The sequence below is a fragment of the Globicephala melas genome, chromosome 3 (assembly GCF_963455315.2).
Source record: "Globicephala melas chromosome 3, mGloMel1.2, whole genome shotgun sequence".
In the NCBI taxonomy this organism is placed as follows: domain Eukaryota; kingdom Metazoa; phylum Chordata; class Mammalia; order Artiodactyla; family Delphinidae; genus Globicephala; species Globicephala melas.
In genome coordinates, this window is record NC_083316.1 from 117,586,713 (window position 1) to 117,612,295 (window position 25,583).

At 41.0% G+C, this 25,583-nt stretch overlaps 2 protein-coding genes across 2 annotated transcripts in view; both read left to right on the plus strand.

The window, feature by feature from the left end:
* The first annotated feature begins 1,164 nt into the window (after window positions 1-1,164).
* On the plus strand, window positions 1,165-5,371 carry LOC115850597 (protocadherin beta-18-like). Its single transcript, XM_030852296.2, has one exon. The coding sequence runs from the start codon at window positions 1,371-1,373 to the stop codon at window positions 3,759-3,761; it is 2,391 nt and encodes a 796-aa protein (XP_030708156.2). The 5' UTR covers window positions 1,165-1,370; the 3' UTR covers window positions 3,762-5,371.
* An 846-nt stretch (window positions 5,372-6,217) lies between these two features.
* PCDHB15 (protocadherin beta 15) overlaps window positions 6,218-25,583 on the plus strand; it is a 28,475-nt gene continuing 9,109 nt past the window's right edge. The window contains exons 1-2 of the mRNA XM_060296334.1: window positions 6,218-8,678; window positions 23,210-23,270. Of these exons, the coding sequence (XP_060152317.1) occupies window positions 6,420-8,678; window positions 23,210-23,270 (2,320 nt within the window). The 5' untranslated portion in view covers window positions 6,218-6,419. The remainder of the gene's footprint in view (window positions 8,679-23,209; window positions 23,271-25,583) is intronic.

A 25,583-nucleotide genomic window follows, 5' to 3' on the forward strand; every position in this document is an offset into this window, starting at 1 on the left:
TCTCCTCTTACTCTATGGCTCAGCCATACTGATCCTATTTCAGTTCTTCCAAAATACTTCTTTCATTTTTGGATTTGCACAATCATGTTTTTAGTTTGCTGGAAATTTTACCCCACACCCAATTTTTGTTTGGATTACTCAAACTCGTTTTTCATGTATCAAATTAGAATTAACTTTTTCCGGAAAAGTCTTTCCTCTACTTCAAATCCTGGTTAGATGACCCTCGTCTATGCTCTTATATTAGCATGAACTTTTGCTATCATGGCATTCATTATGCTCTATTTTAAATGTGTGACCACTTTTCTGCCTCTATCTTTCAGGACAGAAACTATGTCTGTCTGTTTACCACTCTATCCCTAACACAAAGTGTATGCTCAATAAATATCTGCTGAAAAAATTAATGAATGGATGATAATATATTTAGAATTATGTCTCTGGAAGTTCTGGGTCTACAAAACAGAATTCAGTTCCACAACTAAACTGGGTTCTAGTTTGTTCAACTTTTTAAAAATGTCGACAGAAACTGGACATGTCTTACATTATTCACTACTGTTGAGCACTTACTTTCGACTACACTTATGGAGTATCCCTAAATAAACAGTACCATTTACTCAGCCTGAAATGTCCAGCCTCCCCAAAACAATTATTTGTACATACCAGTTCAGTTTTAAATACATGACATTATCTTTATTGTCTTTTCAAAGCATATTTGCTGATATCTAAAGAAGACTAAGATCTTTGGTTCCCATTTCCAATTTTCCTGGGAACCTCTTGCTCACTAAGTCAATTACATAAAAAGGTCCTCTTAACTATTTTTAGTTGTTTTAGTTGTTTAGTTGTGTTGTCTTCACAGAGATAGCATATCTTATTTGAGGCTGGGACTATATCTTAAATATGCTTTTTATAGCCACCACAGCTCTAGAGATTGTGGTTTATTGTGTTAAAGACTGAATAGTAACAGCATCACAAGAACAAAACTGAGAAAAGAAAATAGGAATATAGGAGAAAGTATAATTCAGAGTCATCAACAAACACGCAAGATAAACTAATATTTTGTCTCAAACTTATTTGGCTTTGTTTAAAACCTGAGACTCCGCAGAGTCGCGTGGTGGCGCTGCAGGATAAGATGGGGAAATTTTTGTACCATCAGATGCTCTGGTTACCGTGAACCACTGGAACTGAGAGCTCCAGAGAAGCAGTGGTGATAAAAAGAGGCTTTCAAGAGAAAGCTAGGGAGCCAACAACGCCCTCGTTACCGAATTGCAAGTCTATAGATTCTCAATGGTCCAGGCTAATAGCTGAGAGGAGCAGTTTGAGACTGAATTGAAATATTTCCGCGGAAAGACGTTCGGCTAGGGAGCCAGGGAGCCATGGAGCCGGGAGAAAGAAGCCCTCAGCAGATAAGGCAAGCGCTGCTTTTCTTTGTTTTCCTGGGAGGGTCTTTGGTGTGTTCAGAGACCTGGCGCTATTCTGTGGCAGAGGAAATGGAGGTCGGCTCTTTTATAGGCAACGTGGTGAAAGACATAGGTTTGGGCGTGGAAGACCTGGCTGCGCGGGGGGCCAGAGTCATCTTTGATGACTATAAACCATACATGCAATTGGATCGGCAGACTGGCAACTTGATCTTAAATGAGAAACTGGACCGGGAGGCGCTTTGCGATCTCACCGAGCCATGCATATTAAATTTCCAGATATTATTAGAAAATCCTTTGCAATTTTTTCGAGCTGAGCTTAGGGTCAAAGACATAAATGATCACACTCCCACGTTTCTAGACAAACATATACTTCTGAAAATCTTAGAAAGTACTACTCCAGGAACCTCATTCCAAATGGATAGCGCTCAGGACTTGGATGTAGGAAAGAATGCTGTTCAAAACTACACATTAAGCCCCAATCCTCATTTCCACCTTAAACTGCAAGACAGTGAGGAGGGTAGAAAATACGCAGAGCTGTTGCTGGACCAACCTCTGGATCGAGAAAAGGAGCCTGAACTTAGATTAACACTAACAGCCCTGGATGGTGGGTCTCCGCCCAGGTCTGCAACTGCACTGGTGCGTGTGTTGGTCTCAGATATCAATGACAATGCCCCAGAGTTTGAGAGGTCTGTCTATGAGGTTTTGGTACCAGAAAACAGCCCTCTGGACTCCTTGGTCGTCAAGGTGTCTGCTACAGATTTAGATGCAGGACTAAATGGAGAACTATCTTATTCATTTTCCCACGTCTCCAGAGACATACGGAAAACATTTGAAATCCATCCCATTTCTGGCGAAGTCCGTTTAAAAGCACTTCTGGATTTCGAGTTAATTAAGTCTTATACAATAAATATTCAGGCCATTGACGGTGGGAGCCTTTCAGGAAAATCAGCAATTTTAGTTAGTGTTGTAGATGTGAATGACAACCCACCAGAAATAGTCATAACATCTCTTACCAGCCCCATACCGGAAAATTCGTCACCTGACATGGTAGTCGCTGTTTTTAGCCTACGAGACCAAGACTCTGGGGACAACGGGAGGATGGTTTGCTCAATTCAGGACAATCTCCCCTTTCTCTTGAAGCCTACCTTCAAAAATTTCTACACCCTGCTAACAGAGAGCCCTCTAGACAGAGAGAAAAGAGCCGAGTACAACATCGCCATCACCGTCACTGACATGGGAACCCCCAGGCTGAAAACCGAGCACAACATAACCGTGCTGGTGTCCGACGTCAACGACAACGCCCCCGCCTTCACCCAGACCTCCTACACCCTGTCCGTCCGCGAGAACAACAGTCCCGGCCTGCACATCGGCAGCGTCCGCGCCACAGACAGAGACGCGGGCGCCAACGCCCAGGTCACCTACTCGCTGCTGCCGCCCCTCGACGCGCACGTGCCCCTGGCCTCCCTGGTGTCCATCAACCCAGACAACGGCCACCTGTTCGCCCTGAGGTCCCTGGACTACGAGGCCCTGCGGGCGTTCGAGTTCCGCGTGGGCGCCGCCGACCGCGGTTCGCCCGCGCTCAGCAGCCAGGCGCTGGTGCGCGTGCTCGTGGCGGACGACAACGACAACGCGCCCTTCGTGCTGTACCCGCTGCAGAACGCCTCGGCGCCCTTCACCGAGCTGGTGCCCAGGGCGGCCGAGGCGGGCTACCTGGTGACCAAGGTGGTGGCGGTGGACGGCGACTCGGGCCAGAACGCCTGGCTGTCGTACCAGCTGCTCAAGGCCACGGAGCCCGGGCTGTTCGGCGTGTGGGCGCACAACGGCGAGGTGCGCACGGCCCGGCTGCTGAGCGAGCGCGACGCGGCCAAGCACAGGCTGCTGGTGCTGGTCAAGGATAACGGCGAGCCGCCGCTCTCGGCCAGCGTCACGCTGCACGTGCTGCTGGTGGACGGCTTCTCGCAGCCCTACCTGCCGGCCCCGGAAGCGGAAGCGGCGGACGCGGCCTCGGCCGCCCCTCTCACCGTCTACCTGGTGGTGGCCTTGGCGTCGGTGTCGTCGCTCTTCGTCTTCTCGGTGCTGGTGTTCGTCTCGGTGCGGCTGTGCAGGAGGGGCGGGGGAGCCTCGGTGGGTCGCTGCTCGGTGCCCGAGGGCCACTTTCCGGGCCACCTGGTGGACGTCAGCGGCACGGGGACCCTGTCCCAGAGCTACCAGTACGAGGTGTGTCTGAAGGGGGGCTCTGGGACCAGCGAGTTCAACTTTCTGAAGTCTGTTGCCTCCAATCACCAAGAGTCTGTAAATGATGTAGAGGAAAACTCAAACTTTATAAATCGTTTTGGATTCAATTAGGAATTTTTTGGTTTTTCAGAGCATTCGGGATGAAAGTTAGTTTTCTCTAAATATACCGTTTCCATTAGCCTTTTGGGCCATAAAGAATTTATTGATTTTTTTTTCTGATTTCATTTTGCTAGTTAAGGAGATTAGAAATTTTATTTGAGAATATACTCATACTTACTCTATTATTTCTATTTTGATGGAAACAAAGAACTTTCAATTTTACTTCATTACTGAAAAGTCATGAATATTTGTTAGTTTTTCAGTTTTTCATCATCAAGCACTATTGATTTGAAGGTGACCCCAAACCCATTCTCTGATTGTTGTCCAGAAACTTTTTCTAAATTTTTGATGTTGTGGTTACTTAGGAGATGAGCATGATACAAATATAATGAATTATTAGTAAATCTTCTGTTTAATCTGATATTATGCCTCCTTGTCTTAAACTTTTAAATGGAGAAATATCTGAAAAAACGGCATGTTTTTGTTTCACAGTAGTATTAAATGGAAAAGACTACAATTTATCCTATACTTAAAGGTGTTTTCTCTTTTTTTATCAACCTGCAGTATATAATATATGAGTAGTATTGAAAGATTATTAGGTTATTTTAGGATATTTAAATAATAGATTCCTTTTGTGGTGTCTGTCTAGCCCACCCCATCTTTTTCTGGAAACTTCTCTCTTCAGTAAAAATGTACTGTTGCAGCCATGTTTATTTTATATGACCCATCTCCCTCTGTGATTTCAAACAACAAGACAAGGTGGTAGACATTACTGATCCAAACTGACCCAATCTCATTATCTATGCTTAAAAAAATGACTTTAGAAACTGGTTATAGTATCTCTGTTAGACACTTAGCAAGAAAGTGATACCATGTTGGCTAAATACATGAAAGAAGCACAGAAAGCCAATCTACTTAGAGACAAAAAGGAAGGAGATGCCTCATTGTGGATTTTCCAGTTGCTCCCAAATGTACTTTCTCTCTTGAGCTTTTGGAAATAAATATGAAATTTTTAAATAAATTTCCCTCTAAATAAGATAGCTAAGTGGATTTGTTCTCTTATCAAAAGCACTTTTAGATATGCTTGCATGGATTGGACCTTACTATTAATTTGAGATGTTAAAAACTGTGGTTTTCATATTAATGTAATATTTAGGATCAAAAGGTTGTGGAATATTAGTAGTCTGTAAGGGACAAGAACAAGCGTTTGTTAGAATATACAATTTTGAGAAGAATTGATGGATATATCCAAACTGTACAGTCTTTGGAGTGTTTAATAGAAATTAGAAATTCTTAGCAAATTCTATTATATAAGAGTTTTTGAATATCATTAGTGTCATAATAGCTTTACTGCAAAATAACACTGATAATGTAAAAATGTGGTCTAAGAGATGTATGCCTTATTTGTAGGCTCATTATAGCCTTGTTATTATGTTCTTTCTTTTTTAAAATATATTCCTTTGCTTAGGGGAACCAGGGTATTTTGTCATTCAGTGAAAAAAAATTTTAGATCATTTTGAATTATTTCAAGTTACTATTCAAAGGAGCATAGAAAAAAAGTCACTTGAGAACATGCTGTCTTGTTTATTTAGCTCATACAATGAACTAGGATGTTAGCAAAACAGGGGGCTTCTACATTAGGAGGAGAATCCATCTATCAGAATTGTAAAATTAATTTATTCATTGATCTATTTAACAGATATTTGTTGAGTATCTACTAGGTGCCAGGAACTATTGTAGATGTTGATGGATGTAGAAGTGAACAAAACAAAGTTCTTAAACTCAAGGGTGACACAGAAAAGAAACAATTAAATGTGTACATATATGCTGTATAAGATGGTGACCAATGCTAGGGAGAAAAAGCAGGAGGAGATACGGGAAGTGCCCTCATATGCATTTTTCCACAGTTTGAAAGTTTCATAAAATCATAAAATCTCTGACCTTATATAGAAAGGGTATTATAAATTGGAATGAACTAATAGCTTTTTCCTTGATGTGATTCAACCAATGGAAACCACAATTCTGGCACATAGGGTGCCTAGAATTTGAAAGGAAATGTAGAGGAATTCAAACTTTTTGCTGAGAGAACTTTAAGAAATCACATAGGTATATATTGTTATTTTTACAAGATGACTGATCACTTTTAAGTCTTCTTTCAGTTCTCCTCAGAATACCCCACCCAGACGACAGGTTCTAGAAGATAGGGACAATGTCTGGATTGCTTACTGATGTATTTCAGAGCCCAGTACATAGATATCAGTCACACTCCTTTGAATGAAGGAATGAATAGTTATAATTGCATGGTTTTCTGATTACATCATCTCCCCCAAACCATTTCCAAACTCCCAATAGCCATCTAGATTATTATATACCAAGAGAATGCAATTGCAGCAATTCTTTTCGAAAATAACGCATGATGGCGCTGCAGGCTAAGACGTCAAAAAAAAAAAAAAAAAAAAAAAGCCCAGGAAATGCTACGAACTCTACCTCAGATCTCCAGCGGAAGAAAAAATCCTGTAAGCAAAGCTCAGCACCAAAAACTCCAGAGAATGCTGCTCGCCGACATTTCTGGACAGGTTACCCACTGGGAGATTCACCACTGTCTCAGTCCCATTGCTACCTAAGATAGAGCTGGCCCCTGTTCCTGGAAAGGCGTTTGTGGGAGTAAAGATGGAGGCCGGAGGGGAGCGCTTTCCTAAACAAAGGCAAGTCCTGATTCTCTTTCTCTTGCTGGGAGTGGCTCTGGCAGGCTGGGAATCCCGTCGCTATTTCGTGATGGAGGAAACTGAGAGCGGCTCCTTTGTGGCCAATCTTGCTAAGGACCTGGGGCTGGGAGTGGAGGAGCTAGCTGCGCGAGAAGCCCGGGTGGTCTCCGAGGACAACGAACCCTGGCTGCAGCTTGATCTACAGACTGGGGAGTTGATATTAAGTGAGAAACTGGACCGGGAAGAGATGTGCGGCCCCACAGATCCATGTGTAATGCATTTCCAAGTGTTACTGAAAAAACCACTGGGAGTATTTCGAGCTGAGCTACTGGTGAGAGACATAAACGATCATTCTCCTGAGTTTCCTGAAAGAGAAATGACGCTGAAAATCCTAGAGACTAGCCCTCCTGGGACCGTGTTTCCTCTGAAAACAGCCCAGGATTTGGACGTGGGCAACAACAACATACAAAACTACAATATCAGTCACAACTCTTACTTCCATGTTTCCACCCGCAACTGGGGGGACGGCAGGAAATACCCAGAGCTGGTGCTGGACAAAGAGCTGGATCGCGAAGAGCAGGCCGAGCTCAGATTAACCCTCACAGCGCTGGATGGCGGCTCTCCGCCCAGGTCTGGCACCGCCCAGGTCCGAATCTTGGTCTTGGACGTTAATGACAACGCCCCTGAGTTTGCACAGACGCACTACCAGGTGCAGGTCCCAGAGAACAGCCCTGTAGGCACCCTAGTTGTCCAGGTCTCAGCTAGGGATTTGGACACCGGAACAAACGGAGAGATATCATATTCCCTTTTTGATAGTTCTCAAGAGATAAGCACAACTTTTGAGCTAAGCAGCATTTCAGGAGACGTTCGACTAATTAAAAAACTAGATTTTGAGACAATATCCTCATATGAGCTGTATATAGATGCGTCTGATGGTGGGGGACTTTCTGGAAAATGCTCTGTCTCCATTGAGGTGATGGATGTTAATGATAACTCCCCAGAACTAACTATTTCATCACTTACCAACCCCATTCCTGAAAATTCCCCCGAGACAGAAGTGGCCCTGTTTAGGATTCGAGACCGAGACTCAGGGGACAACGGAAGGATGACTTGCTCCATCCAGGATGATCTCCCCTTCCTCCTGAAACCATCTGCAGAGAACTTCTACACCCTAGTAACAAATGGGGCGCTGGACAGAGAGAGTAAAGCCCAATATAATATCACTATCACCGTCACAGATATGGGGACACCGAGACTGAAAACCGAGCACAACATAACCGTGCTGGTGTCCGACGTCAACGACAACGCCCCCGCCTTCAACCAGACCTCCTACACCCTGTCCGTCCGCGAGAACAACAGTCCCGCCCTGCACATCGGCAGCGTCCGCGCCACAGACAGAGACGCGGGCGCCAACGCCCAGGTCACCTACTCGCTGCTGCCGCCCCTCGACGCGCACGTGCCCCTGGCCTCCCTGGTGTCCATCAACCCGGACAACGGCCACCTGTTCGCCCTGAGGTCCCTGGACTACGAGGCCCTGCGGGCGTTCGAGTTCCGCGTGGGCGCCGCCGACCGCGGCTCGCCCGCGCTCAGCAGCCAGGCGCTGGTGCGCGTGCTCGTGGCGGACGACAACGACAACGCGCCCTTCGTGCTGTACCCGCTGCAGAACGCCTCGGCGCCCTGCACCGAGCTGGTGCCCAGGGCGGCCGAGGCGGGCTACCTGGTGACCAAGGTGGTGGCGGTGGACGGCGACTCGGGCCAGAACGCCTGGCTGTCGTACCAGCTGCTCAAGGCCACGGAGCCCGGCCTGTTCGGCGTGTGGGCGCACAACGGCGAGGTGCGCACGGCCCGGCTGCTGAGCGAGCGCGACGCGGCCAAGCACAGGCTGCTGGTGCTGGTCAAGGACAACGGCGAGCCGCCGCTCTCGGCCAGCGTCACGCTGCACGTGCTGCTGGTGGACGGCTTCTCGCAGCCCTACCTGCCGGCCCCGGAAGCGGAAGCGGCGGACGCGGCCCCGGCCGCCCCGCTCACCGTCTACCTGGTGGTGGCCTTGGCGTCGGTGTCGTCGCTCTTCGTCTTCTCGGTGCTGGTGTTCGTCGCGGCGCGGCTGTGCAGGAGGGGCGGGACGGCCTCGGTGGGTCGCTGCTCGGTGCCCGAGGGCCACTTTCCGGGCCACCTGGTGGACGTCAGCGGCACGGGGACCCTGTCCCAGAGCTACCAGTACGAGGTGTGTCTGACGGGAGGCTCTGGGAGTAATGAGTTCAAATTCTTGAAGCCTGTCTTCCCCAATATTCTGGAATCGGACCTTGGGAGGAAGTCAGAAAGAAGTTCAACCTTCCAGAATAGTTAGGTATCTAAAACTTCCCCAATGCAAACATTAGTTTTGTCTCCTACACCTTTCCCTTTTTTAACCTAGTAGTAATCTTTAATGCTACTTGTCTGTCTTCTTTTCTGTTTTTTCTTAGTAATACTACTCATTGTTTTGTTGGCCTGTTTGTCGTATAATTATTTTTACAATTATTGTTAGTAAAAATTTTATATCAGGAAATTTCATATTTCTGATTAAACTTTTAGTATTTATTTCTAAATGATAATATGAAAGTTAGCCTCTCAGAATAAAAGTAATTCTAAGTTTAAAAGTACATTTCTCACTATATGGCACTACATAAAAATGTCTGATCCCTTTTTATCATACTTCATTTTTTAATTACTGGAAGTTTTTTAAGTTTTTATTATTTACACAGTTAGACTTGTCTATAACCCGTCTTCTGTTTGGAGTGGAATCAATTTATATTTACTTATGTCCAATTTCTTCCAAGCTCTGTTTGGATTTTTGTTTTACCAATAGGCAGCAATATGTATAATTTCATGCTATTTATTTCAAAAATCACACTTGTAATCATTGGACTTTTACTCTGAAACATTGCATATGTTATCTCATGCAAGTATATATTTATCATCTATTCTTTCTCATCTAAATTAATGTTGAAAATACTTGTAAATTCTTCCTTATATCTAACTGAAGTTGTGATCCTGTTAAAGAGTTTACTGATACCAGGTTGACTATGTTTAAGGAGTTCTTTAGACGTGACCAAGTAATGCATTGCCTGCAATTGTCCCTTGCTATTGTAGATGAATTCTCAAGTGAGCTCCAAATTCTGGGCCTAGAGGAGCTTTTGATGACACAGCATTCCAATATCTGCTTGCCTTTGGATGACGACATTGTTCTGGTTAATAGGGAATTTGAAAGAAAATGCATTGTAGAATTAATATTACTTAACCAAAGAAAGCTTAGTAAAGGATATGTTGGTGAGGGAGTTGAATGATATGAAGAAATAATCAGCTCTGTTGTCAGGACTCCTCTATCTCCAGGAGCCTCATAAGTGGATACTATAGAATGGTGTGGTTGGCAGAGTAATGGCCCCTAAAGACATCCACATCCTAATCCCTGGAACCTGTGAATATTCTGTGTTGTATTGCAAAAGGAAATTAAGGTTCAGAGGAATTAAGGTTGCTAATCAGTTAGTCTTAAAATAGGGAGAATATCCTAGATGATCTGGATGGGCCTGATTCAGTCAGTTGAAAGGCCTTAGAGCAGAGCTGAGTCTTCCCTGAGATGAAGAAAGGCTGACTGTGGGCAGCAGCTTCTCATGCCCCAGACTTCCAGCCTGCTCTTTCTAATTGCCTGCTCTACAGATTTTGGACTTGCCTAGCCAGCTCACCCAACCAAGTAAGTCACTTCCTTGCAATAAATCTCTTAATATATATCTCCTGCTGGTTCTGTTTCTCTGGTTGAACCCTGACTGATACAGATGTTGGTACCTGGCAGTGGAGTGCTGCTGTAACAAATAACTAAAAATATGGAAATTGCTTTGGAATTGAGCGGCAGGCATAGGCTGGAAGAATTTTGAAGCACGTGATGGAAAAAGCCTAGATTGCTTTGGACAGACTGTTAGTTGAAATACAGATGTTAATAACTCTGCTAGCGAAGACTCAGAGGGAAGTAAGGAGTATGGTGGAGAAAACATATATTGCCTTATAGATTACCTAAATCAAAACCTTAGGAGACTTGGTAGTAATATGGATGTTCCCTGGTGCACAGTGGTTAAGACTCAGCCTGCCAATGCAGCGGACAGGGGTTCGAGCCCTGGTCCAGAAAGATCCCACATGCCGTGGGGCAACTAAGCCCGTGTGCCACAACTACTGAGCCTGCGCTCTAGAGCCCTCGAGCCACAACTACTGAAGCCTGGGTGCCTAGAGCCCGTGCTCTGCAACAAGAGAAGCCACCGCAGCAAGAAGCCCACGCACTCTGTGCACCGCAACGAAGTGTAGTCCCTGCTCGCCGTAACTAGAGAAAGCCCATGCACAGCAACAAAGACCCAACACAGCCAAAAATAAATAATTTTTTTTAAAAAAAGTTTAAAGTCACTGCTGATGGGGGCTCAGAAAGAAATGAGGAAAATGTTATTGGAAACTGGAGGAAATAGAATCCTTGCTACATAGTGGCTGAAAACTTAGCTGAATTGTGTCCTGCGTGGAAATGTGGGAGGAAAAGGACTTGTAAGCAATGAACTTGGATATTTAGCTGAGGAGATTTGGGCTGAGGAGGCATGGGTTGAAAGTACAGCATGGTTTCTTCTTGCTGCTTATAGTAAAATGTGAGAAGAATGAAATAGATTGAGGGAAGGACTGTTAAGCAAAAAGGAACCAGAATATGATGATTTGAGAAATGCTCAGCCTATTCAGATTGTAGAAGATGCTAAAATTAGGAAAGTGTGTTCTGGAGAGAAAGCCAATGATGTCACAGGTGTACAATATTTGTACTAGGCATACACATTGAGATGATACTATAATGAGATGTGATCTTTGAGGACCTTAAATATATTTTTTATGTGGGATGGATGTGAATCTTTGAGGACAAGAGGGTGGACTGTGGTAGGGAGAATAATGGCCCCACAAAGTATCTATGTCCTAATCTCTGGAACCTGTGAATATCTTATGTTATGTGGCAAAGGGGAATTAAAGTTGCAGATAGAATTAAGGTTGATAATCAGCTAACCTTATAAGGAGATTACCCTAGGTTATCCAAATGGGTCCAGTGTAGTCACAAGAGCCTTTAATAAGAAGTGGAAGTGGGAAACAGAAAAGTCAGTATCAGAGTGATGTTCTGTGAAAAAGACTGAACCAGCCATTACTGAGTTTGAAGATAGAAGGGAGCCAAAAATAAGGGAATGCAGACAGTCTCTAGAAGCTAGAAAAGGCAAGAAAATGTATTCTCCCTTAAAGACTCCAGAAAGGAATATAGTTCTACCTTAACTTTAGCCCAGTTTAACTTCTGACCTCCAGAACAGTAAGATAATTTTGTGTTGTTAAGCCACTAAGTTTATGGTAATTTGTTACAGCAGCTATAAGACATGAATACAAATGGCTACCAACAAAGCCATTTCCAAGCCCATTTTTCTTTTCCTTCCCCTACTCTAGTCCAAAATATTCATATTCCCATAATCTCTTGCAGGTAGGAGTGTCATATAACTTTGTTATTGCTACTGATGTAAAAGTATAATTGGGAATTGGGATTAAGGGAAATATTTTTGAAAGGGGTAATCTGAGGTGGCATGTTCCTTAGGACTTTGCCCATTTTCCTTTTTCTTAACTGGCATGGGTACTGATGAGTAAGCCTTGAGTTGAAGCAGCCAACTTGCAACCATGAGATGAATACCATAGAACAAAGGTTATATACTAAGTATGATAAGGTGGAAAGCCCTTGAATTTCTTACAACATTGTCAAGCTGCTGCAACACCTCTGTGCTACCTTCTCCCAGGCTTTATGTTGCACTTTATAAATAAACCCCTATGTGATTAAACAACTGTAGTCATGTTTTCTGTTGATTACAGACAAATGCATTCCAAGCTGACACATCTCTCCTCCTCGTGAGTAAGGTTGATTTACACAGTTGTCTGACTAGCTCCTATGTTGTCTGTTTAAGATGTATGAGATGTTTGTCAGAAAAATAGTTTTAACTTCCCTTAGGTGTTATCAAGGGACAGTACTCTGAGTTACTATGGCTGACTTTATATCTTTATTCAGTCATTTCTCAATTTGACTAATATAAACATACACAGATAATTGAACTTTCAAAGGAATCTTCCTAGTTGGTAGCAACCCAAAAAGTTGAGTTTTGGAAAATAGAATGAGAAAGTGACCTGATAAATGCCAGCTATACTACTAACCTGCATCAGTGGTGTCCTTACAAGACGACTGGAAGTTTAGAACACTTGTTTCCCTCTCTGGCAGGGAAGCGGCACAGCCAAAAATTTTACTTAGTAAAATAAATTGACTAAATATGAGTCCTGAAAATCTTCATAAGAAGATCAGCAGTCTACATGTTTTGGTAGAATATGCCTGATGGAAGGATCAGAAATTCCTAACAACATTTTCAGTACACAGAGATGTGTGTTTTGAGGCCTCAGTGTGGCAGGAGCCATTAGTCCTTTCCTGTCTTACTTTACAAATATTGGTAAAGTGTAGAATTTAAAGGCATCTCCAAAGTCTTCCTACTTATGTCTTTCTTGGACTGATCTGGAATACCTTGAAAAGAGCATTCCTTCCAGGTTATCAGCATAATCATGAAAAATCAATAAAAATCTATCATGTTACATGATGGAATTGCCTCAAGAAGTTTTAGAACGCCTTAGCTTCACCCAGAGTGTTTGTGTATTTGTGTATGTTTGTATATGTGTACATTTGAGTGTGTGTGTATGTGTGTGTCTAGGGGAGTAGCTTTAGCAGATGGTAGAGGTGCATCTCTAGTATATATGCAGAGAGATATACCAGATTAACAATGCTTTTCCATAGCTTTTCCACACTGTAAAGATATTTTTCCCTTTAGTGCATAAGTGTATGTCATAAAATTGCCATTACTGGGACTTCCCTGGTGGCGCAGTGGTTAAGAATCCACCTGCCAAGGGCTTCTCTGGTGGCGCAGTGGTTGGGAGTCCGCCTGCCGATGCAGGGGACAAGCGTTCGTGTCCCGGTCCGGGAAGATCCCACATGCCGTGGAGCAGCTGGGCCCGTGAGCCATGGCTGCTGAACCTGTGCGTCCGGAGCCTGTGCTCCGCAACGGGAGAGGCCACAGCGGTGAGAGGCCCGCGTACCACAAAAAAAAAAAAAAAAAAAAAAAAAGAATCCACCTGCCAATGCAGGGGACACTGGTTCGATCCCTCGTCCGGGAAGATCCCACATGCCACAGAGCAACTAAGCCCATGTGCCACAACTACTGAGCCTGCGCTCCAGGGCTCGCGTGCTGCAACTACTGAGCTTGTGCTCTAGGGCCCGTATGCTGCAACTACTGAAGCCTGCATGCCTGGAGCCCATGCTCCACAACAAGAGAGAAGCCACCGCGATCAGAAGCCCACACTGCAACGAAGAGTAGCCCCCACTCGCCACAACTATAGAAAGCCCACTCGCAGCAACGAAGACCCAGCGCAGCCAAAAAAAATAATAAAATTTTAAAAAATAAAAATTTGCATGGAAAAAGGAAATGTGATTTAAAAAATTAAAAAATAAAATTGCTGGGCTTCCCTGGTGGTGCAGTGGTTGAGAGTCCGCCTGCCGATGCAGGGGACACGGGTTCGTGCCCCGGTCCGGGAAGATCCCACATGCCGCGGAGCGGCTGGTCCCGTGAGCCATGGCTGCTGAGCCTGCACGTCCAGAGCCTGTGCTCTGCAAAGGGAGAGGCCACAACAGTGAGAGGCCCACGTACCGCAAAAAATAAATAAATAAATAAATAAATAAAATGAAAATAAATAAAATTGCCATTACTAACATATCCTAAAATAGATTATATTTGCGAAGTGAAGGATGTTTCTCTTTGTAAATTTAACAATGCCAGAATTATTGGATCTAGAAGCTTAGTAGCCCTCTTGGACTTGAAGGAGCAGGCCAGGGGAGGGAAGTGTAGCCCAGACTTGGTCCTTTTTTCCCCAGTGGGCTCAGGAAACAATAAAGTTGATGTCAGGATGTGTCAGGGCTGGAATTAGGGTGAGGCCAAGTTCTGCAAGTGTAGGGTTGGATCCTGTCTTTATTTAAAATATTAATATTTTGTTCATCATGAATTATTTCATTAAGTTTGACTTTTTAGAATATTGCATTAAGTAGTATCTATCTTTACTACTAAGTTTTTGGGTGACCCATTAATTTTGCTTCTGAGACGCTTGCCTTACCCTAGTCCTGGTCCTTTTGGTAGTTTCCATCTTGCCAGTTCAAATGGCCATCATAGCAGTAGTTTTGGTAGTCACAGCTGAAATCTGAGTGGTGAGATCTGAATCAAGTCCATCTCCATTCTGAATATGAGCTAGCAGCAGCAACAGTAGAAGAATACAAAGATCCAAGGAGATCTGACAAACTGGAGTCCTGCAGACTGGGAACGGAAGAGTACCTGTATGGCTGTGATTCATCAGGCAAACTGTTCATATGTTTTTCTTCCAGGTGGCATGCAGCAGTGTGAAAAATGTTATCTATTGGGGGATAACATCTGCCACTTCATTGTTGAGAGTTTTTGCATCTATGTTCATGAGGGATATTTGTCTCTCTGTATTTTTTCATGTTATCCCCTTGTCAGGTTTAGTTTCAGGATTATACTGGTCTCATAAAATGAGTTGACGATTGTTTATTCCACCTCTCTTTTATGAAAGAGGTTGTGTAAGATATTTATTATTTCTTCTTTATGTATTTGATAGAATTTACCAGAAGCCATGTGTGGCTACCGTTCTCTTTGTGGGGAAATTTTGAATTGCAAAGTGAACTTATTAAATAGATATGCTGCAATTCCAGGTTTCTATTTCCTCTTGTGTCAGTTGGTAAATTGTGTTTTTAAAACAATTTGTCCATTTTACCCAAGATGTTAATACACTGGCATGAAGTTATTTACAATATTCCTTTATTATCTTTTCAATATATTTAGGATCTGTAGTGGTACCCCTTTTTCCTTCTAGTTATTGGTAAACATGTTTTCTCTCCTTTTGCCTTTATCAGTATTGCAGTGAGTATATCAATTTTATTAATCTTTCTTTTTTTAAACCAACCTTGTCTTTGTTATTTTCCTATTACTTTCTGTTTTCTGGTTCATTGATTTCCACTCATACGTTTTTATTTCTTTTCTTATACCTACTTCAGATTTAGTTTTCTATTCTTTTTCTAGTTTCTCTGAAAGCTTAGATCATTGACTCTTTTCTAATACAGATTAAAATATATAAATATATAATTTAAAGTTATAAATTTCTTTCTATGCATTAATTGAGCTGCATTTCATGAATTTTGATACATTGTGATTTTATTACCATTAAGTTTGAATTTATTTACAGTTTCCCTGTTGATTTCTTCTTTGATCTATTGCTTAACTAGAAGTATTGCTTAATTTCCAAATATCCAGGGATATTATTTTTGATATCCAAAATAATTCTGTTTTGGTCTGAGAACTTACTCTGTACAATTTCAATCCTTTGAAATGTATTGAGTTTTGCTGTTTTGTTTTTGTTATCTAACATATGGGTTACCTTGATAAGTTTTGCATGTGTACTTGAAGGAAATGCGTATTCTACAGTTGTGGTGTGTAGTGTTCTGTAAATATCAATTAAGCCAAATTGCTTTGATAATGTTGTTTAAATATTCTTTATCCTTACCACATTTTCCTACATGTTCTATCAATTACTGAGAGAAAAATATTAATTCTTCAACTATAACTGTGTATTTGACTGTTTCTTCTTTCAGTTCTAGCATTTTTTTAAACCTCATGTATTGTGAAGCTCTGTTGTTAGACGTGTACATCAGTAGGATTATTTTATCTTCTTGTTGAATTGACATTAAGCACTATGAAACATCCCTTTTAGTTTCTAGTGATACTTTAAATCTGATATTAATAGAGTCATCCATATTTCTTATGCTTGGGGTTTGTATAATATATCTGTTTTCATCCTGTCTTTATATTTTAAGTTCATCTTTGGTAAACTACATAGAGTTGGATCTTTTTTTTTTTCTCCAGTATTATCATTTCTGCCTTGTAATGGGAGAGTGCATTCTATTTATGTTTAATATAATTATTTATATAATTGTGTCTATTGAATTTTTTAATTCACACTCTCTGTTTTCACTCCTTTTTTTTGTTTTGTTTTCTGTTTTCTTTTAGCTTAATTCTGTATTTTTTGGTATTCCATTTTATGTCCTAAATTGACTTTTTACCTGTAACATTTTGGGAGGTATTTCCCCTACGAATAAGAATATACAGCCTTTACTTATCATGGTCTACCTTAACTTAGTATTATACTACTTCATCTACAATGTGAAAAGCTTCCTATTACATAATTATCATCCTTTTTGCCATGGCACAGATCAGTTTCAGACACAGGAGAGATATTTAAGAATTCTTATGGTGGAGAATCTCTGTGAATAAAATCGAATTGGAAAATATTTCAGAAAGACGTTAAAATCTACTATGTGGAAGGTGTTTCATACTGGAGAGAACTATAATGAGAGTAATCAATATGGAAAAGCCTTCAGCCTGTTTCTTAATTTGCACTTAAATGTGCACAAGAGAACTCATACTGAAGAGAAATCCTGTGAATTCACTAGCTATGTGACAGCCTTCATTAATCATTCACTTGTTAAGACACACTGGACACAACGCTAACAATGTAAGAAATGTAGAGAACTCTTCAGCTATTCTTTGTATCTTAGGACTCATGTGAAAATTCACACTGGAGAAGAATACTGTGAATATATAAAATGTAAGAATGCTTCTGTTCATTCTTCATGCATTGCTATACATGTAAGAATTCACAGTGGAGATAGGCTTCATATTTATATAATGTGAAAAAGCGTTCCATTTCTTTCATCTCTAAGAAAATGTGAAAACTCTCATTGGAGAAAAATTCTATGAAGGTAAAAAATGTGGAAAAATCTTCAATTGTCCCTTATCCTTTAGTTGCAAATGTGAGAACTCATATTGAAAATATACCCAATGAATGTAAAAGAATGTGAGAAAGTTTTTATTTCTTCTACATCCCTTAAAGTACCCATAAGAACTCGAATTGGAGAGAAGCATTATGAATGTAAGGAATGTGGGAAAACCTTCACTTATTCTTCAAAGATTACTCTACAAATGAGAAAACACCAGATATGAGCTCTACACATGTAAGGAATGCACAATTCCCTTCCTCTTTTAGTAACCACATGAGTACAAATATTGGAGAGAGGCCCTATAATTGTAAACAATGTGACAAGTCCTTCTTTTATTCTTCACATTTTACTGTACATGTGATCACACAAATTGGAGAGAAACACTGTGAATATACGAAATGCAGGAATGCCTTTGGCTGTTCCTCATCACTTAGGAAACTTGTAAGAACTCACACTGAAAAGAAATCCTATTAGTATTTGAAGTGTAGGACAATCTTAACTTGTATCTAATTCTTTCAAAGCTGTGTGAAAATTCACATTAGAGAGAAACCATATAAGTGTAATAAGTGTGGGAGAGTATAATTCCTAACACTTTAGGGCATATATGAGAACACACACTGAAGAGAGACCATATAAATGTAAAGAATGTGGGAAAACCTTCAGGTCTTTCTCATTCTTTGTGAGAACTCATACTGGGAGATAGGAATTTGAAGAATGTGGAAAATCCTTTAGTTTTCCCTAATACTCCAAAAACATATGAAAACTCACATTGGAGAGAAACCCAATGAATGTAATCAATGTGGGAAAACCTTCAGATGCATCTCTTCTTTGTTAGGCATAAGGAAAGCAATAACAGAGGAGAAATGTTTCAAATGTTATAAATACGGAATTGCTTTATCAGTGTGTCTCTCATCTTTGAAGTGATCCCCTAGCTCATATTTTATAGTTTTCATTTTCTAATATAAGCCTCTATGGCAATAACTTGCTCCCAGTACTCTTTCAGCTATTTCACACAACTTTCAAAATGTATTATTTTCATTGTGGTTCACCTATGTATATTGTCTCATTTCCATTGTGAAATCTCAGACTGAAGTAAAGTGTATTTTTTAACATGCAAGTAAGTGTATTTGAAATTAGCTTTGTTATTGTTTCTAATTAATTTCCACTATATGCAATGCATGTGGTCCTCGGGATATTGACTTTGGTACTTGTTGGGATTTTCTTTCTGGCCTACTGTGGCAGACACTGGGATTTGCCTACCTGGTAGCTATTCTACCCTTCTTCCTTACCATGAAAACTTAGAAATTTTCAGGTTATTGACCTTAACTGTTGAGAGGTGTATCTTCAGCATTTTTGTGGCTAGTGTAGTATATAACAATTGTTTTGGTTAATAAGTAGTTGATATACATAAAAAATGTTCAAAATTATCAAAAAAAGATGGTTTCATCAGACTCAGTAATTTAACCTTTTGTACTTTGCTCCTCCTTTAAGTTGGACACAACAATTCAAGTTGAAAAGAGAGAACTTGGAACCATGAGGGTGAAAGTTAGGGGTAATGATGGTTGTGCTGGATTATGTTATATGAAGCTTAGAATTACATTGTCTAGAATCCTCTTGCTGTATGGTTAGAATTAGACAAAAGAGGAAGCTACATGAGATTTGAAATGCAAAGATGAAGAAGCCATTAATCTCAAAATGATGTGGAAGTAGCAGATTGACAGACAGATCCAGAACTGTTCAGAAGTTCCAAACTTCAAGCTTATCTTCCTGACTACTGTCTTTGCAGAATAACATCAACCCTGAGCCAATCACAAGCACTTTAGTCACCTTAGAGGTAGCAGTTTCCACAAACATCTCCATGAGCTCACCCTTCATGGTCCTACTTTGGTGGATAGATGTGCACAGCTGTTTGAATTTCCTTGAAAACTCAAAACTGTCCATTCATACCACTGTTTCAGAATATTGTGTTTAGAGACTTTCTCCAATCCTCTGATTACCTCTTCTCCACACTTTTGAAAGGTCTAATTTCTATAGTGAGCACATAGTTCTCCTAATACTTCCAGTGACTCTGTTTTTCCTGAGTCATAACATGTTGCAGCAAAAGAAAACAAACAAATGAGTAAGTTTGCTCCCCTATTGCAATTGTTGAGTGGCCATACTGTCCTTGTGTTGCCTATTTCTAGACTCTCCCAGGAGAGAAATAAGCCCCTTGCTGATTTGTGGGAGTTTTATGTTAGTCAAAACGGAATGAAATTCCTAAATGATAAACATAGTATTGTTAAATTAAAACTATCAGTGTAATTCACCATATTAACAAAATAAAGAACATATATATGATCATCTCAATAAATGCATAGAAAATCTTTGAAAAATTCAAAATGCATTTTGTGAAAACTTTCAACACACTAGAGGATGGGAACATCCTCATTGTGGTTTAAAAAAAAACCTACTAAAATCCTAAATCTAACATCATACTTACTGGTAAAATATTGAATGCTTCCCCATAATATTAGAGACAAAGCCAGAAAGTTCTCACTCCTTCTGTTCAACATTATAATGGAAGATCTAGTCAATGTAAAAAGCCAGGAAAATAAATAAAAGGCACAGATATTTAAAATATTTGTCTTTATTTACAGATGACCTAATTGTATATGTTGAAAATCCTAAAGAACCTACAAGAAAACTACTAGGACTAATGAGTAGATTTAGCAAGGTTGCAGAATATAAGACTAATATATAAAAATAAATTATGTTTATATATAATCGCAAGTAACAAATGGAAAATAAAAGTTTAATGCTACCATTTACAATAGCATCAAAAAGATACATTAGGAATAGATTTAACTAAAGATGTGCAAGACTTTCACACTGAAACTTACAAAACATTGCAAACAGAAATTGAGAAGATTTAAATAAATGGAGAAATATGCCATGTTCATGGATTGAAGACTCAAAACTTTTAAGATGTTCACAATTACCAAAATGATCTCTAGAGAAATGGAACTCCAATCAAAATCCAAGTAGGCTGTTTTGTGGAAATTGGCAAGTGACAAGCAAATATATATATATATATTTTTCAAGACATCTTGTATAGTTGCAATAATCAAGACAGTGAAGTATTGGCAAAAGGATCAATAAATAAACTAAATAAAAGAAATAATCAAGTTTTTTCTTTTTAGTATCATTACATATTCATGGCATCTATGGACTTAACTTGTTTTAATCAAGTATACATTTTTGGTCCATTTTTGCAAGTAACTGATCACAACTTGGCCAGCAGGAGACTCCTCAAACTGGCTGCTGTGGACTTTTGACCCAACCTATGATTTTGAAAGCGTCCTTGCTTTCTGGAAATAACAAGAGGTCACAAAATTATTCTATATTCTGCTGATCCAGACATGTATCCAACTATTCTTACAAAGAGCTTTGCTTTTTTTCCCATTGAATAAAGGTATTAGAGAATAAAATCTTGGGATCCTGGAAAGCTGGAAGATTGGGTACAAGGAGTAATGGATTAGAAGCATGATGAATATATGGGAGTAAACACAAAGTGTGAAGACCTATATGTGATAAGTATATGTTAATAAGTTAATGTGATAAGTATATGTTAATAAGTTAATGGCCACCAGAGGGCATTCCACCAAGAAAGAGTCACTAAACATTGGAATAGACAAAAATTATTGATCCTTTTGACATCAGACAGACTCTTTCATCAGCCAGACCACTGCTGGCATGATGAGCAGATGAACAAAAGAGGCCACAGTGGCAAAGATAAAAGCTATTCAAGCACCTCACTTACCAAGGTTGATTTAGGTGCTTCCACATCCAAATTTCCAATATGCCAGCAATAGAGACAAACACTAAGCCCTTTACTTTATATGGAAGGAATGGCTTCAGTTAACATTGCTCTCAATGACCTGCTTGGGGAATTTGTGCTTCCCTTTTCTGAAACTCTGGGCTCTGCAGAGTTAGAAGTCCTTGTCCTTAAAGGGAAACATTTCCACCAGGGGATATTGCATGATTCCCGCTATACTATAAGCTAAAGCTATATCCTCAATCCTTTCCGTTCCATATGACCAGTGTCCAGCAGACAAGAGAGGAGCCACCAGCTTGACAGGGGAAACTGACCCTGATCATCAGGAGGAAGTAGGGCTGCTATGACACACAGGGTTCAAGGAAAAATATGTTTGGCACATAGTTGACCCACTTGAGTGCCTCCTGGTACACACTAGCCCAGTTATTTTGGTAATTGGATATATGCAACAATCCCATATTGAAAGGGCTTGATGACAAGGGCTCATATCTATTGGGGATGAACGTCTGTATTATACCACCAGATAAGCCACCAAAACCAGCAGACATGCTAGTGAAGGTGAAAAGAAACCTAGAATAGATAGTAGAGAAGGGAGACAATGATTATCAGTTCTAACCCTGAAACCAGTTTCAGTGGTAGAGACTATAGGTCATCCCATTAAACTTTCTCTTCTAAGTTTCCCCCAGGAAGAGAAGACCAGCAGAACCATGAAGGAGCTGCTCCCTGAATATGTGTGAAGAAAAGGATCTGAGAGGCACAGAAGGTGGACTATAAGGACATGGACATGCACCACTCAAATTCCCTTTCCATGGAAGTCTTGATTCTGGGAATGCCAGGAGTGTTATCAGTAGGCACCCTTCAGCTGTCACACCCTTTTCAGGCAGCCCACATCCAATGACTGATCAATGTGGAAATATAAAGACCTAGCCATTTCAGCTAGTTCAGCATAACTCTAAAGGGACATTTTAGCTTCAGAGTTCCCCACTTCTCTCTTTGCTGAATCCTGCCTCTGTCAGCTCTCCCCATGAATGTTAATCTCAAAGAACTCCCTAGAAAATACCCTACTTTAACTCAATCTCAGAGTCTGCTTCTTAGAGATCCCAACTCAGTAACACAGCTCCTGGCTTGCTATTGGACCACGGTAGAGACTGAACCCCTGACTGTGGGACATAAAGTGAACATGTGATCTGAGGTGTCTATAATTTACCTGATTTATCAAACCATAAAATTGTAGTATGTATAGCAGCACTCCATCTTCAAGTGGAAGTAGTAATACAAGATCATACGTGAGCAGGTCTGGAGAGCATAAATATGTTTCATAAGTGGACGGTTTATACTGGCAATACACCTACTGCTCCTGCATTACCACCTCTCTTTCAACCTATATCTATGGCCTTATTGGTAATTGGATATATGCAACAATCCCATATTGAAAGGGCTTGATGACAAGGGCTCATATCTATTGGGGATGAACGTCTGTATTATACCACCAGATAAGCCACCAAAACCAGCAGACATGCTAGTGAAGGTGAAAAGAAACCTAGAATGGACAGTAGAGAAGGGAATGATCAGCTCATTCCCTGTGATCAGATCACTAAAGAGGGAAAATTTGAGCCTAATTTTAAAATATTTCCTCACAGAACTCTGACACAAACCATAAGGAGACTAGTAATGTATTACATCCCACGGGACTGGCTCGGAAGGGCAGAAGAGAAAGGAACTCTTCATGCTAGGAAAGACCTTTATGGGTTTGTTTTTTTGCTTTTTGTTTTTTAATTGAAGTATAGTTGACTTACAATATCATTGTACTTTCAGAAGTACAACATAGTGATTCAATATTTTTATAGATTATATTCCATATAAAGTTATTATAAAGTATTGGCTAAATTCCCTCTACTGTACATTATATCTTTGTATCTTATTTATCTTATATTTAGTACTTTGTACTATTTAATCCCCTTCACCTATCTTGCCTCTCTTCCCTTGATAGGAAAGAACCTTGAGTGGTACATCTGACTGTTCACTTTTCTTGGAAAGAAAGATGGCCCGAGGTATGTATTTGCATTTGTATTAGTTTTCTAGGGTTGCCATAACAGAGTACCACAAACTGGGTGGCTTAAATAATAGAAATTCATTGTCTCACAGTTTTTGAGGCTAGAGGTCTTAAATCAAGGTGTTAGTAGGGTGGGTTCTTTGTGAAGGCTGAGAGGGAGAATCTGCTCCATTTCTGTTTCCTTGGATGTGGATGCCATCTTCTCCCTATCTTCTCCTTCTCTTCACATGGTCTTCCCTCTATGCGTGTCTGTCTCTGTGTTTAAATTTCCCCTTTTATAAGGACATCAACCATCCTGGATTAGGACCCATCCTAATGACCTTGTTTTAACTTGATTACCTCTGTTAAGACCCTATCTCCAAATGAAGTTACATTCTGAGCTACTAGGGTTTAGGATGCCGATATATCTTTTTCAGCAAGGACACAATTCAGTCCATAACAGCACTTATTCATGAGTGGTGGCTAATGGTTTGGCCTATATGCCATGGGGTAAAAGGGAATAAGATTAGAGGGTTGGTAACAAGAAAGTCTGGGTATCATCTCTTGCTCTGAGCCTCTTCCGAGGTGTTAATGTAATATTGAATTTCCCTCATTACATAACCCATTTTTCATTCCTTTACCAATAGCTACTATTTTTTCTTCTTTCCATTTTATCCCAAACTTTTCTACCTTTGGAAGGGACATTAGGTTCAGCCAGTATGCTGGTGTAGATTGCAGACCGCAGTACTACTCTAGCAAGTGCTTCCTCCTCTGTCCACTCTGTTCCCATAGAGTAAGGTACATAGATGCAGAACTAGTGGGCTATCTTTACCACCAGGCAATATAGTGGCATTCACTGTTAATCCCAATTTTGCCAGATGGTGTGAAGGTACATCCTGCCCCATTAGGCCCTTGGGAATTCTGACATAAGGTTAAAAACATAGTTATAGTTCCTTACTTAGGAATCCATTCATGTTTCCTGTCCTTGTAATTGCAGCCCTGTACTATGACCAATGCAACAAGTAGGAGAAAAAAAAAGATGAGGTTATATGAAGAAGAAAGTATACCAGCACCTTCCCCAACCCTTCTGCCCCAGATCCACCAGGAAAACAGGAGAAATCTATTCAGTGAGGACACTCTTTTAGCCCCCCTCTTGTTGAGTGTGAGCACATTCTCATGAATATGTGTAAACCAGCCCTTCGTGCTTTTATCTCCTCCTGTTTTAGACAATCAATGTTTTAATTGCCTGTTCCAATTCTCTATCAGAATATTACTCTGAGGAGGATATCTCTCTGCCCATTGTTGGACATTATGGGCTGTAAAGTGAGGTCATTGGTCTGAAGAAATGATAGTCAGCTATACAAATTGGTGCAATATCTTCTCTTCCAATTCTCTCACAATATTCTGAGCATTTGCATTTACCACCAGGTAAGCGAAGTCCAGACCAGAATCAGTGTCTATTCCTATCACGACCCATTTGTAGCCCCATAGGGCTACCAGTAACAGCCAGCTGTGCTCAAGGGCTTTCCCGCCAGGAAGTTGGTCACACAGCTATCTGCAGTCTCTGTGTATTTTGTTGGCAGATAAAACATTTTGTGCCTCAGAGGGTACAAGAGGAATATGTTTAGATTCAGCCTATCTCTGCCTTGCTGCAAACCCTCAACATCATGGACCCAGTTGGCCACCTCAAGCAAACACACAGGTGTATCTTCTTGTCGATTCCAATCATTTTGGCCACTGTGCATGAGTCAGTAAAAAGCCAAACATAGTGGCTTTTTTCCACTGTTCAATCCTTCCATCACTGCTGAGGAAACAGCATGCAATTCAGCCCACCAAGCTGATTTGTTTTTACCTCCTTCCATCAGAGTGATGGCCTTCCAAACAGGATGTTGTCCATTCACCTTGGAATCTACAAACCAAGCAGCTCTGTCAGCCAGGCAAGGGCTCTTTATAGGGCTTTATGGGAAGTGCTTGTGTCTTTTTTTACTCCAAGGGAGTAAACACCCCTCAAGTGGAAATTCTCTTGTCCAAAGTCCCAGTCGTCATCACTGGGAAGCACTCACAGGCTCTAGCCATAAGCCCTAGTATATGCCCCACATAGGGCTATTGCACAGAGAATTTGTCCCCACCAGCACTCCAGCTTCCATTCTACACTGTATGGCTCAGGCAATCTTACTGGTTCCCATTTAGCATGTCCAATTAATATTGCTTGAAAGGTGGATTTACATACCTCCTGTTTGACAATACTAGGTAGGGGAAATGTTCCGCAGTCAGATTCAGTGTCCATCTCCCAAATACAATCTGGTAAAAAAGACACAAGCACTTCACATAA

What these genes read in the sequence shown, in the direction of transcription:
- LOC115850597 (XM_030852296.2), top strand. Translation starts at nt 1,371, where the DNA reads ATGGAGCCGGGAGAAAGAAGCCCTCAGCAGATAAGGCAAGCGCTGCTT.